Here is a 12496-nt window from a genome sequence, read left to right as displayed (position 1 = left end):
TCATAGTATAGTCATTTTTTGGAGGACATATAATATTATGATGTTCTTTTTAATTTAATTTAATTTTTATTCAATTATTTAATGGCATACTATACTGTAGCGTTTTTATCATTTTTTTGGATGACATACTATACTATGACATTTTTATCCATTTTTGGACAACATACTATACTATGACTTTTTTTTTATCATTTTTTGAATGTCATACTATAGTATGATGGCTTTGTTATCAATTTTACAACGATATACTGAGCTATCACATTTTTATTTTTTGAGAGACATACTATACTATGATGTTTTTATCAGTTTGAAGGACATACTATACTATGACGTTTTTATCATTTTATGAACGACATACCATAATATGATATTTTTACTGCTCTTTGAACGACGTACAATGCTATGTTGTTTTTGTAATTTTTTTGAATGACATACTATACTTTAACGTTTTTATCAATTTTGGAAGACATAAATTTATCATGATGTTCTTAAAATGTTTTGAATGGCATACTATACTATAGCTTTTGTCCATTTTTGGATGGCATACTATACCATGACATATTAATAATTTTTTGAACAACATACTACAATATGACATTTTTATAATTTTTTGAACAACATTCTATACTATGAGATATTTTAAAAAATTTTAACAACATACTATACTATGAGGTTTTACTCAATTTTTGGACAACATACTATATTATGACATTTTAATCATTTTTTGAACAACATAGTATATTTTGACAATATCAGCATTTTTTTTAACGACACACTATACTATAGTGTTGCGTTTTTATCATTTTTTGAACGTCATACTACACTATGACCTTTTTTTCATTTTTTGAACAACATACTACAATGATTGCTTTACTATTTTTAACATAGTATATAATGTTGTTCCTATCAAATTTTGGACGATATACTATACTATGACTTTTTTTTTGTGATTTCTGATAGTATGTTGTCCAAAAAGGCATGAAAACGTCATAATATAGTATGTCGTCTAAAATGGCATAAAAAAGTCATAGTATTGTATGTCGTCCAAGCATGCATAAAAACGTCATAGTATAGCACACTATAAAAGTAGCAGTCATGCATAACACCAAAAAAAATAATTATATTATAATTACTATATAAGTTCAGTAAGAATATAAATAAAGTTCAGAAACTGAATTTTATACTCGAAATTCAATTTCAAAATCCTTAAAAAATACTGAGACTCTCCCCAAACAAGGATCGTTTGACGCCGTCAACACACAAACAATGGAGTCGTGGTTGAAGCATAGCAGCAATACTGCTGAAAACATGGAGAGACAAGTGACAAAGTAGGCAAAAGCAGAACCAACAAAATATCTTCAGTATGCAGACACTTCATAGTAAACCATGCTGAAAAAAAGGCCCAAAACATCATCATTATAGTATAGTATGTATATGTATTTATATAGTAAACGCCAAATTTTGACATGTTGAAAAAATTGCTGAAAACGAAATATTATTGCTTGTAGAAACACTTCATAGTTGGGAAAAAAGGCCCAAAACAACATGACATAGCATGTTGAAAAAATGGCATAGTGGCACATAGTATAGTATGTTGAAGAACGGCAAATTTTGACACTAAGAAAATGGCTGAGAACCACGTTATAGCTTGTAGAGACACGTCATATTATAGAATGTCGAGAAAAAGGCCAAAAACGTCATAATATAGCATGTCAAAAAAATGGCTGGAGACTACATAGTATAGTATGTTAAGAACAGCAAATCTAGACATGTTGAAAAAATGTCTGAAAACTGAATATTATAGCTTTTAGAAACAAGTCATAGTACATATGTTGTAAAAAAAAGGCCAGAAACCTCATGAAAAAATGTTGAAAAAATGGCTTAAAACGACATTGTGTAGTATGTCGAAAAATGGCACATTTTGACATGTTGAAGAAATGGCTGAAATCCACATATTATGTCTTGTAGAGACACATCATAGTATATAGCATGTCGAAAAAAAAGGCCCAAAATGTCATAATATAGCATGTCAGTAAAATGGCTATGAAATGTCTCTACAAGCTATAATACTTACATTTTCAGTGTACCACATAGGAAAAAAGGTCCAAAACAACATAATATAGCATGTTAAAATGGGTGAAAATGAAATAATATAGCTTGTAGAGTCAGGTCATAGTATAGCATATCGAAAGAAAGGCCCAAAACGTCATAATATAGCAAGTCCAAAAAATGGCAAAAACCGAAATATATCTTGTAGAGACACTAACGTCATAGTATATTGTGTGGTCCAAAAATACTTCAAAATTTCATACTTAAATATCTTGTTCAAAAAATGATATGCATTTTTGGACGACATTTTTTTCAGTATTTGAATGACAAACTACACTATGGTCAGAAACGTCCTAAAATCCTGGGAATGCCCTAAAATCCAAGAATTGTGGTAAAATCCTACATCCTCAAATCCTAGAAATGTACTAAAATTCGTAGAAACATCCTAAAATTCTAGAATTGTCCGGAAACTCTAGAAATGTCCTAAAATCCTGGAAATGTCCTTAAATCTTAGAGATATCTAAAATGTCCAAGGGACATGAACAGGGCTGCTGTATCTGGCCCCTGGCCTCCTGTCATTTTGTAAAAGTGGCCCCCAGTCAAAGCAGGCTAACTGTGTGTCATCATACACAGAACAAACTCCACTTTGAAATGCTCCGTGTTGGATACTGATCAGCTGAAAAAAAAATTGTTACAGTGACATTAGCAGATTATGGGACATGTCAGATTCTGCATTAAAGCTTATTGCTGAAGTGTATTAAAGCCCATTTAACCCCATTGCATCCTTAAGTAAATACAATGACTTAATCAGATTTTATCTCCAAAAGTCACGCCAATCAGCATCAGAACAATCAAATTTTTTTCACACAACTGTTACTATTTCACAAAGAAAAAGCTCATTCACTTTAGCATTTACTCCATTTTATAAAACTGTACTAAACATATCTATTTTGCTACAATTGTTGAACATTAGCGTGGATATCAGTTTGATATGTGACTGACAATGAATGTGGAGCATGAATCAGAGCTTTGGGTCTTCAGGACTCTGGTGTGTCTCTTCTGTCCTCTGGTGGTGCTTCACAGCACTGCAGTGTGAAATAAAGAGGACGGCAGGAGTAGCTGATGTCTCAACACTCTGGAAGCCCTTTATTATTATTATTATTAGTTCTCCAACCTGACAGGAAGCTCAAGTGTGTGACAGCCAACAGATTACAAAATCAGAAAACACATTTATTTACAGCCGTGTAAAACTCGACAGGTTTCTGACAGAGAAAGAGTTAACGGCATGCACAGGGTCCCAGCTGGGTAAGAAACAAAACATCAAAAATAAACTGATATTAAACTGTGCCTTTAGGTTTGAATAATAAACATTCAGAAGGTTTTTATACACAGAGCACAGTAATAGGTCCATACGGTGTGTATGAAATCACATTGTTAAACACAGTGTTGGCGTCATGTTGCTGCTGCGCAGAAAAGAAAAGCCTGCAAGAGAAGCTGACAATTTAGGAAATGCAACTGTAGTCTTAACCAAAGTCAGACGAGAAGATGAATTAATCTGATGAGTCGTGTACACGAACAGATCCATGTGTTAACTGCAGCCTGAGAAACTCAGCTTCACACTCAAAAACTGCCTTACTGCCGTTTTGACATAAAAATAAAAAAACACTGAAAAAAGGCAGTGGACACTGTACATTTTCAAAGCAGCCTGACCTCTTTCTTAACACATTTATGTTTTTTTCCTACCAAAAATTAAAATCCTGTACCAATAACATGTCATCTTGCCTCTATTCACAAGTCTCACCTCACTTTGTTATTAATATTATATAAATATTACCCCCTTTGAAACCTGAGCAAATTAGATTTCTTTCAAAAACATTGAGAGATGGAAATGAGCAACTAAACATGTGGCTCAAAAAATAGTGAGAAATTAGTAAAAAGTAACTAGAAAATTTCCTGAAAATAAGCCAAAAAAGGTAAAAAACAGAAAACAGAAAACAACCAAAAAAGTGCAGAATATTAAAGATATATGTATATATATTTGTAACATTATTGTAAATATATAGGTATTATGATTATAAATAAAGTTTTCTGGAAATTTTGCCTAGTTTTTGATAATTGTCCAATAATTCCACCCGTTTTAAAAATGAAAGCTCATCTTTTTGTCACCTTTTACTTATTTCTAGCAATGTGTGAGACATTTCTTGTCAAGTTAGTCATTGCGTTTTTTCCACGTTTTTGAGAGAAATCAATTTTGTCAGGCTTCAAAGGGTTAAATAGCTTGTGAAAGGGGTCTGAGCACAGCACAAGAAAACTGTTTTCGTAAGCTTTTCAGCAACATGTTTTCTTTTAATTTCAATGATGTTCTTTTTAACATTCTCTACAAACATCATCAAAATGTTAAAAGTGTTTGGTTCTTTTTGGTGAACATATCACATCACAGGAACGGCTCATAAAAATAATGTTCTGTAATCTCAGGCCTCAACCACATGTTCTGAATGATACTTTAAAATGTTCTTCCTTTGTTTTTATGTAACATTGTGAAACATTTTATAAAAAGCACATTCTCTGATTTGTCACCTCTCAACATCACCAAAACATCCTCAGAACGTTGCAGTTATAACGTTACGTCTTAATCAGCATTTAACCTTACCTAACGTTAGCCAATGTTATGGGAACGTTCCCTGCTAGCTGGGAATGGGTCAGGTTGTGAACCCAGTTCAGTTTGGGTTTGGGTCCTTCAGTTTGGACTACAATCTACAACAGACACTTACAGTGTTTACTCATCATTTGAGTCGAGGTTAGACGATAAAATATGGCATGTAAGTTTAGATACGCAACAACATTTTTTTTGCTTACTGATTGTGTTTTATGATGCAAATACCTTGAAATTGGGTGCAATTATATATATTTATAAACATATATATTTCTGGGTGAGTAGTGATGAAATGTCCACATGGTGCTGACTTTACTTTGAGTGTTTGTCTGCTATTAAAAGTTTGGAGATATTGGGACGTGTATTCTCTCAAGTTTTGATGGACCTAAGTGAACAGCCTCTCTCGTGGCTTCAAGTCGTGATTAATAAAACTTAACAATGTAGTTGAATCCCAGATTTTGTTTATTATGTTATGGGCAAAAAGCAGAGTTACATCAGAAAATATTCAAAAACTGTTTGTTTTACTTCAGCGGACGAGGATCATAGACGGACATTTAAATTTAAACATCAGTATGCACCAAACACTTTAAAGCAAATGTGTATTTTAAGTATGTGCTGTCGAACTGTGGAATTATTTAAGAAGGATTTAAAGGGTAGCATCGACATCTTTCAGTTCAAAAATATATATGAGGAGAAAATAAGTAGACAATATTAGTTTCCAGGTAATGTTTTTTTATGATTTGTGGTGAGTAGCTGTGTACAGTTTTTGATTTTTTTTCTCTGTAAGTACTGACTTCTGAGTGACTGATGAACAGACCATCTATGTGTTATTTGTTGATTATTTTTGAGACAAAGGCTGTTAAAATAAGATTTTCTTCTCCCTGTCCCTTTTTCAATCATGGAACATAACGACTTGTTAAACTTTCTGTTTCCATGAGCTGAAAAAAGTGAAAGATTGGAAGCTTACTAAGAAACACAGACCTGTTTGTGCAAAAATCAGATACCATCTTCTCATCTCACTCTGACAAGCATGTTTCCCAGAGCGGTGGAGCGTTCTTTATCATCCTCAGACTGTCTGAAGGGGTCTGGGATACCGAACTCGCTCAGATGCGTAAATAAACTAAAAAAAAAAAAAAACCCACAAAAATCTTTCTGTTTGGCAAGAGTCACTTCAAACACTACAAATGGAAACGATTCTGCAGGAGCACAATATACAACAGCTAGGCTCAATGAAGCTACATATGTCTAATATGTAAGCATATCATTTCTATTTTATACTTCATCTACATAAAAACTCTACAGGAAAAGATGTGACCTTTACAGAAAGGATTCTTTACACAGCTCAGTCTGTATAGGATTGTCTTTGGGTAAACTCTGCATATTGATAATCACAACCTTTTTTTTCATTCAACATTTTTTAATGAAACCACACATACTGGATCTCACACACCCATAATGCAACATTAGCTGCTCCCCTGCAGATGACTCACAGAGTGTGCGGTGATTGAAGCTGAACTGTGTAAAACTAGTCTGAAGAAAAATAAACTCTGCTCACTCGTTCATTTTCTATTCAGATCGCTGGTGGATCAAACATGATGATAACAGATTATATTCATATTATTCTGATCATCTGATTGACCTGTGACATTAAAGTGAAGAAACTCTGTCACACACTGATTGTCTGCAAGCAGTCAAAGTCCAGATACTCTGAAAACATCCACTCCAAAATATTCAAACACACAGCTAAAGGTGCTCTCTGTAGCATTGCCGAGTCCACCAGGTGAGACCTCTCTGTCCCCAACTAACCGTCTCAGCTGTGACTCATCAGACAATGTTTCAAAATAAATATCATCTTTAGAAAACTGGGACTGAAGGTTGTGGAGTTTTTGTTTTATTTTCCACAATAATGTTTCTCAGTATCTATTTTTACAGCGACGATAGAAAAAAACGTGCTATCACCTGTCAGGAGAACCAGTCAGGGTCCAGTAGCCTGGATATCTGCTGCTGGTATGCGGCAAAAAACTAATACCAGGGGTGACTACAGCCCAACCAATACTGGACGCTGACCGATATCACTATGAGAGCTTAAACTTTCTGATGACATATTCATTTTTATGTAAACACACACATATTATGGATTAGACCAGTCACTTTTTAAAATGCCAAATTCTCAATCCCAACTCGTCAAACACAGCAGCTTGGTCAGTGGCCCCCGTACGCTAACCACCAACACAGGAAATGCATAATGCACATGCACTGCATCTTTTCAAAATAAACATCTGTGTTTGCAGGAAACTTAAAAGTTTTTGCTTATTTTATACACCATCTTTTCAAAATAAACTTTCTGCTCTTTTCATAGAGAGTGTCTTTTTAAAATAAACTTCTGTGTTCACCGGAAATGTAAAAACATTTCCGATCGTTATATGCAGTGTCAAACACAAAAAAGTCTGCGTTCAAAGGTAAGTGAGAAGTTTCCACTCGTTAAGAGTGCAGTGTATTAAAAAACATCTTCCAACTTCCAGTTTCCAATTCTTGCATAGTGTCTTTTCAAAATAAACTGCTATGTTCACAGGAAACTTATTTTTTTTTTAGTTTTCACTCATTACAAGCATAGTGTCTTCTCAAAATAAACTGATTGCAAGAAATCTTCTGTTTCCCTTTGTTACATGCACAGCGCCTTTTCAAAATAAGCTTCTATCTTTACCGCAAACTTAAAAGTGTACATACACGTTTTTACATACATAGTGTCTTCTCAAAATAAACACATGGGTTCACAGGAACTAAAACAAAACATTTTGCAAGCATAGTATGTTTTCAAAGTAAACTTGTTTCTGTTCATTACATGCAGTGTCTTTTTAAAATAAACTCCTTTGTTAGCAGGAAACTTAAAGTTTCTGCTTATTATATGCATCTTGTGCTTTTAAAATAAACGTCTCTTCACAGGAAACATAAAAGTCTCTTATCGTTACATGCATCGTGTCTTGTTAAAATAAACTTCTGTGTGGAAAAGAAATGCTGGTTTAGGGACCAAAACTACTTGGTTAGGTTTAGTAGAAGAATGTGGTTTGCATTAAAATGACATTAAGTTTGGTTTAACAAAGGACACAAACAGTGGCCATCTGGGTGAAAGTCCTGTGCATGTTGACTTTGTCCATACACCTGAAACTCCTCCATATACAGACATTCCTTGCTCTTTATACTGCATCACTTGCTCTCAGTGTCTAATAGGCCTGTTGCTTACTGGACATAGTTGATAAGCCAGTGCCTCTGATCCAGATGCTAAAGGCTGCCCTGTGCATCAGTACCAGCCACTGAAGGGGCGTGACAAAGCGTCTGCATTTGACAACCTGGGAATGAGAATGGGCTGTGCCCAACACACCTGTGTACACCCACATAGGTGGTTTTGTTTTTTATAGTAGCAGTTTAGAGCTAGTCTCAAGACTGTGTGGGTTTGCACAGACTGCACGGCCGACATCTTTACTCCCTTATCAATTTTGCTGCACCTGTTTAAATGGTACAACCATCATTCTTATTGGCACATGACATTTCATGACTTAAAATAATTCCCAGAAGAGCCTCACACACCTTTGACCTGAGCAGAGGTCCAATTAGAGAGTGCAAGTGATGCCTTTAAAATGAATGTCAGAACAAATCAACTTTGAATCAGTACAAACTAACACCAAACTGAATTCATTTGAACGTGGCCCACGTAGCTTCACCCTAAACTATGCTGTAGGATTGATTCTGTTCATTTGCAGTGCCTCCTCTGCCTCACTGAGTGACAAGGTGACTACAGATTAGTCACGGTAATGTTACTGTTAAGCAGTCACAGCTTTTAATTTATCCACAATTTTTATGTCTTTGGAGTCAAATCCATTTTCCTTCTTCACATCACATCTCCAATGATTTGTAGCTATGATTATTAGTGTGTAACTAATTTATGTTGCTGAAGAGAAATAAAGCTACCTTGTTACTGAGAACAACAGGGCATCTAGAAATCAGTCACAGTGCATTTTATAAAAGGAACAGCCTGTTGTGCTTATATTACTGTTAATATTAAGTTTTGACAGTTTGAGCAATTGTTAGAATTTTTCCAAAAATAAATACATGAATAAACAAATTTACATTTTAAAAATACTCACATCCCTTAAAATTATCATTATTATTTTAAAATTTGGTTAATAGAAAACTGAGACCAATTTATGTACTGTTACCCCTTTTCCACCAACACTGAGTGGGTTTCGTTCCAGTTTGCGCATCTGATTTGGAACCATTGGGAGCATTTCGACTGAAAAATAAATTAGATCAGGACCTGCAAAGTTGGTTCATAACTCTGGAGTGACAGGATTTTTTTATTTATTTATTTTTTAATGCGTGTCCCTTTCTATCATTTGAAATCTCTCTAAACTTGAAGGTTTATGCGGGTCAGTGAACACAGCGCAGGCAGAGCTTTCCATGAGTTCTTTTTTTTCTCTGTAGCAGTTTGTGACTTGTGGGGTGAATATTTGATTTGTTGATCCCTTCAGAGCTGATCAGATCAGATCGATAGATGAGCAGCAGCTGTGAGTGACTGCAAACTTTTACAAGCACTTGGATGACGGTAAGGTTTCACTTTCACTACGCCAGATATTGTGCTGCTCCATCTGAGTACGCTCTGCATTCCAAGAATGTGATGCCATGGATAACCAAATGGCATATATACTTGAGCAGCTTATTATTATTGAGCAAATTATTATTATGATTTAAAAAAAGGGGAAACAAGGCAATAAGCACCTTGGTATGACAAATAAATTGCAGGAAATTAGTAGATTTAAAAAATTATTTTTGCTTGGTGAAAATATTGAGGGAGAAAAGAAAAAAAAGCTCTGGAAAAAAACGTATATTTTTAAGTACCATAATTACATATTTATGATCATGTTTTTGGAGCATAACTAATTTTCAGGTTTTCTATTTTGTTTTGCTTTTTTACTAATTTATTGCAAATTTTTTGGGTCATTTCTTCTTTCGTTGCTTATTGCCTTCTTCCCATGTTTGTGAAAGAAATCAAACCAAATTGCTTTGGTTTCAAAGAGATAATCGCCAGTTACAAATAAATGAACCCTGCTTGATTATGATGGTTCTGCCCAAAACTTATGAAGAGGTGGCCTGGTTCTACAGATGGCACCAAGGTTACAAGAAACCTGAGTGGAACTGTTTCAAGAACCAGAGTTAATTTGGTGGAAAAGGGTTATCAGTGGGACAATTTACAATAGTAAAAAAAACAACTAAAGAAACAGTGCTCCCTATTGGACAAACTATGCAGTTCACTTTAGAAAGCCAGTTTTAAATGACGTCAGGATGTCTTTGGTACGTCTGTTGCGGCAGCAGAGAAATATTTGTGATAAGATAAAAACAGCCTGTAATCTCAACCATTCCAGTGTATCGTTTTGGGCTCTAGGAGCAACTGTCTAGATGCACATCATATGGTATTAGTGTGGTTTGGACTAGTTTTTCTCCCAGGTTTTACAAGCCTTTTCTTTGTCCACAACCCATCCAAAAATGTCGAAAGGTAAACATCACACAATATTGCTGTAGGAACACAGTGCAATTTAGCTTTTTTTTGTTTTTTCATCAGTTGATGCCCCATCCACTCCCTTCTGCACTTACATGTTTTTAAAGCCTTAGATGAAAACATCACACCGCATCCTTTGAGGCTGCTGCCGCCGTCGTGCGCACAGCTCGGCCTGCTTGGTTCCCAGTGCGTTTCTTGCTGCGGCTCGGAGAGCTGGGGTTGGAGGCTGACATTCGGACGCTCCTCATCCCATGACTCACCATGGTGGGGAGGAGGGAAGAGGATGGGGAGGGAGGGGAGGAAGATGAGGAGGTGGGGGACAGGGAGGAGGATGTGGAGGAAGAGGAGGGTGAGGATGAAGAGTAGGAGGATGAAGAGTAGTAGCTGTGTTGGGAAGTGGAGGTGGTGCTAGAAGTGGTGCTGGTTGTGGTACTGGAGGTGGAGGTGAGGACGAGGCGTTGCTGGCGTTTGCTGCTGCTGCGAGGCCCGTGCTGGGCCTGGCTGACGTTAGCGTGGGATGGCGACAAGACGTGGCTGGATGAGGGGAGGAGACGACTTAGATTCAGAGACGGGATAAAAGACTTGTGAGGAGGAGGGGAAGGAGAAAATGAGGGGGAGGATGGAGGAGTGGAGCAAGGTGGGGAACCTGAGGAGTTTTTCACCAAAGAGGAAGAGGAGAGGGGACACAAGAAAGCCTGCTGCTTGGAACGCTGAGCCGAGGAAGGAGAAGACGGATGGGAAGGACACTTGGAGACGTTTGAAGGGGGAGACAGAAGAAAGTATTTCCCCGAGGAGGCAGAAGGAGCTGAAGGTGAAGAAGCAGAGGAGGAAGAGGAAGAGGAGAGGTTTTGGAAGCTATCGGTGGTGTCTGAGCAGTGAGGAGTGGACAGAGATGCAGACGGCTGTTTCCCAGAGCTATGGCACAAGGCTGGGATCTTAGAGGCACGCAAAGCAACGACAGAATGGCTACTATCCCCGGCTGCTCTACTGCTCCTGCTGTCAGCCTGTGAACAGACACCAGGGGACACGGCAAGTCAAAGCCAACCACACACAGCCCACATGAGAGGAGGACAACATGCAGTTTAAGCACTCATACCTGTTATTTCTTTCACTTTGGCCAGACAGTCCCTTTACTGAGGCTACAAATCATACAGTCCACTTATTCAGTACGTTTACACGATGTTAGAAAAAGTCCAATTGTTGTGTTAGTCAGACTAAAACTGGACTTTTAAAATACATGTAAACACCTTAGTCCGACTATAACGGACTAAATCGAATTTCTTCTTTAGCACACCCAGATAATGCGATTAGAAGTTAAGCTATTCCATCACGTAAACACCTCAGTCGGACTTTAACTGGACTCAGCGCCCTGTGCTGCAAAATGGGTCAGGCATTTTTGAAAATATAAGCACCAAAGCATTTGTGTTTAATTTTGGCTTAGATGCAGATTATACAACTTGGAAAGGTAGTATTTTATAATAATTAATTAATTTTTTTAAAGTCCCCCCCCAACACCACCATTATATTTTAATAGTGTCTCCTCTTTAGCTTCCACACAACAGCTGATGGGGGCAGCAGCAGAGCAGCAGCTCCGCCGTTCTGTGAAGTAAAATGACGTCTAGTGTTTTTGATAAAGCAGATTCAAATCCCCATTGGTAAGGGCTATCTTACATCAAGCTAAAGTAGTAAAAATATTCGAAATATAATTTAGGCTACACAATTTAGGCTAATTTGATAATGACTTTTTTTGGCTTAAAAATAACCAATGAAAGCAGAGTTTGCTCAGAGCTGTTTAATTATATCAACCTGATGCAGCAGATTTCTACCCCAAAGTTATTGTAAATAAACAGTTGTGAATGTGATTCAGTCTCTATCATAGACTGTACAACTAATATAGATCAATAGCAACTAGCTGAAAGGGGGCATATCTCCACATGCCGTGGTGAAGTTGGACATACTACTCAAGGACAGCAGTCCAATTAAATGACCGAATCAAGCTATAACTGTAGCTCCACTAAACTGCGCGTGTAAATGTTCTGACTGGCACAGTGAAAACATCCTCACAACTATATGGTGATGGAAACTTGTTAACACACCAGTTGTTCACCTGACAGTAATGATTTAATTTAATCCTTTGAAATCTGTTGCAGAAATGTCTAAATCTTAATCTGTTTTAATTTCACTCAAAGCTTTTCAACACTGACACTGGAGTAAATGAAATCAAACTCATTGACCTGAAGAAT

The 12496-nt window shown here is 36.6% G+C and overlaps 1 protein-coding gene across 2 annotated transcripts in view; it reads right to left on the bottom strand.

Annotated features, from left to right (window-relative positions):
- Positions 1 to 3760: 3760 nt before the first annotated feature.
- Positions 3761 to 12496, bottom strand: part of LOC121951855 (sickle tail protein homolog) — a 117594-nt gene continuing 108858 nt past the window's right edge. For both annotated transcript variants that reach the window (XM_088085019.1, XM_042498341.2), the window contains one exon: positions 3761 to 11257. In XM_088085019.1, the coding sequence (XP_087941145.1) occupies positions 10376 to 11257 (882 nt within the window). In that variant the 3' untranslated portion in view covers positions 3761 to 10375. The remainder of the gene's footprint in view (positions 11258 to 12496) is intronic.

The sequence above is a fragment of the Plectropomus leopardus genome, chromosome 12 (assembly GCF_026936395.1).
Source record: "Plectropomus leopardus strain MGB_pleo_1.0 chromosome 12, ASM2693639v1, whole genome shotgun sequence".
Lineage (NCBI taxonomy): Eukaryota > Metazoa > Chordata > Actinopteri > Perciformes > Serranidae > Plectropomus > Plectropomus leopardus.
The sequence above is the reverse complement of the archived record's forward strand: the minus strand, read 5'-3'. Positions and strand labels throughout refer to the sequence as shown.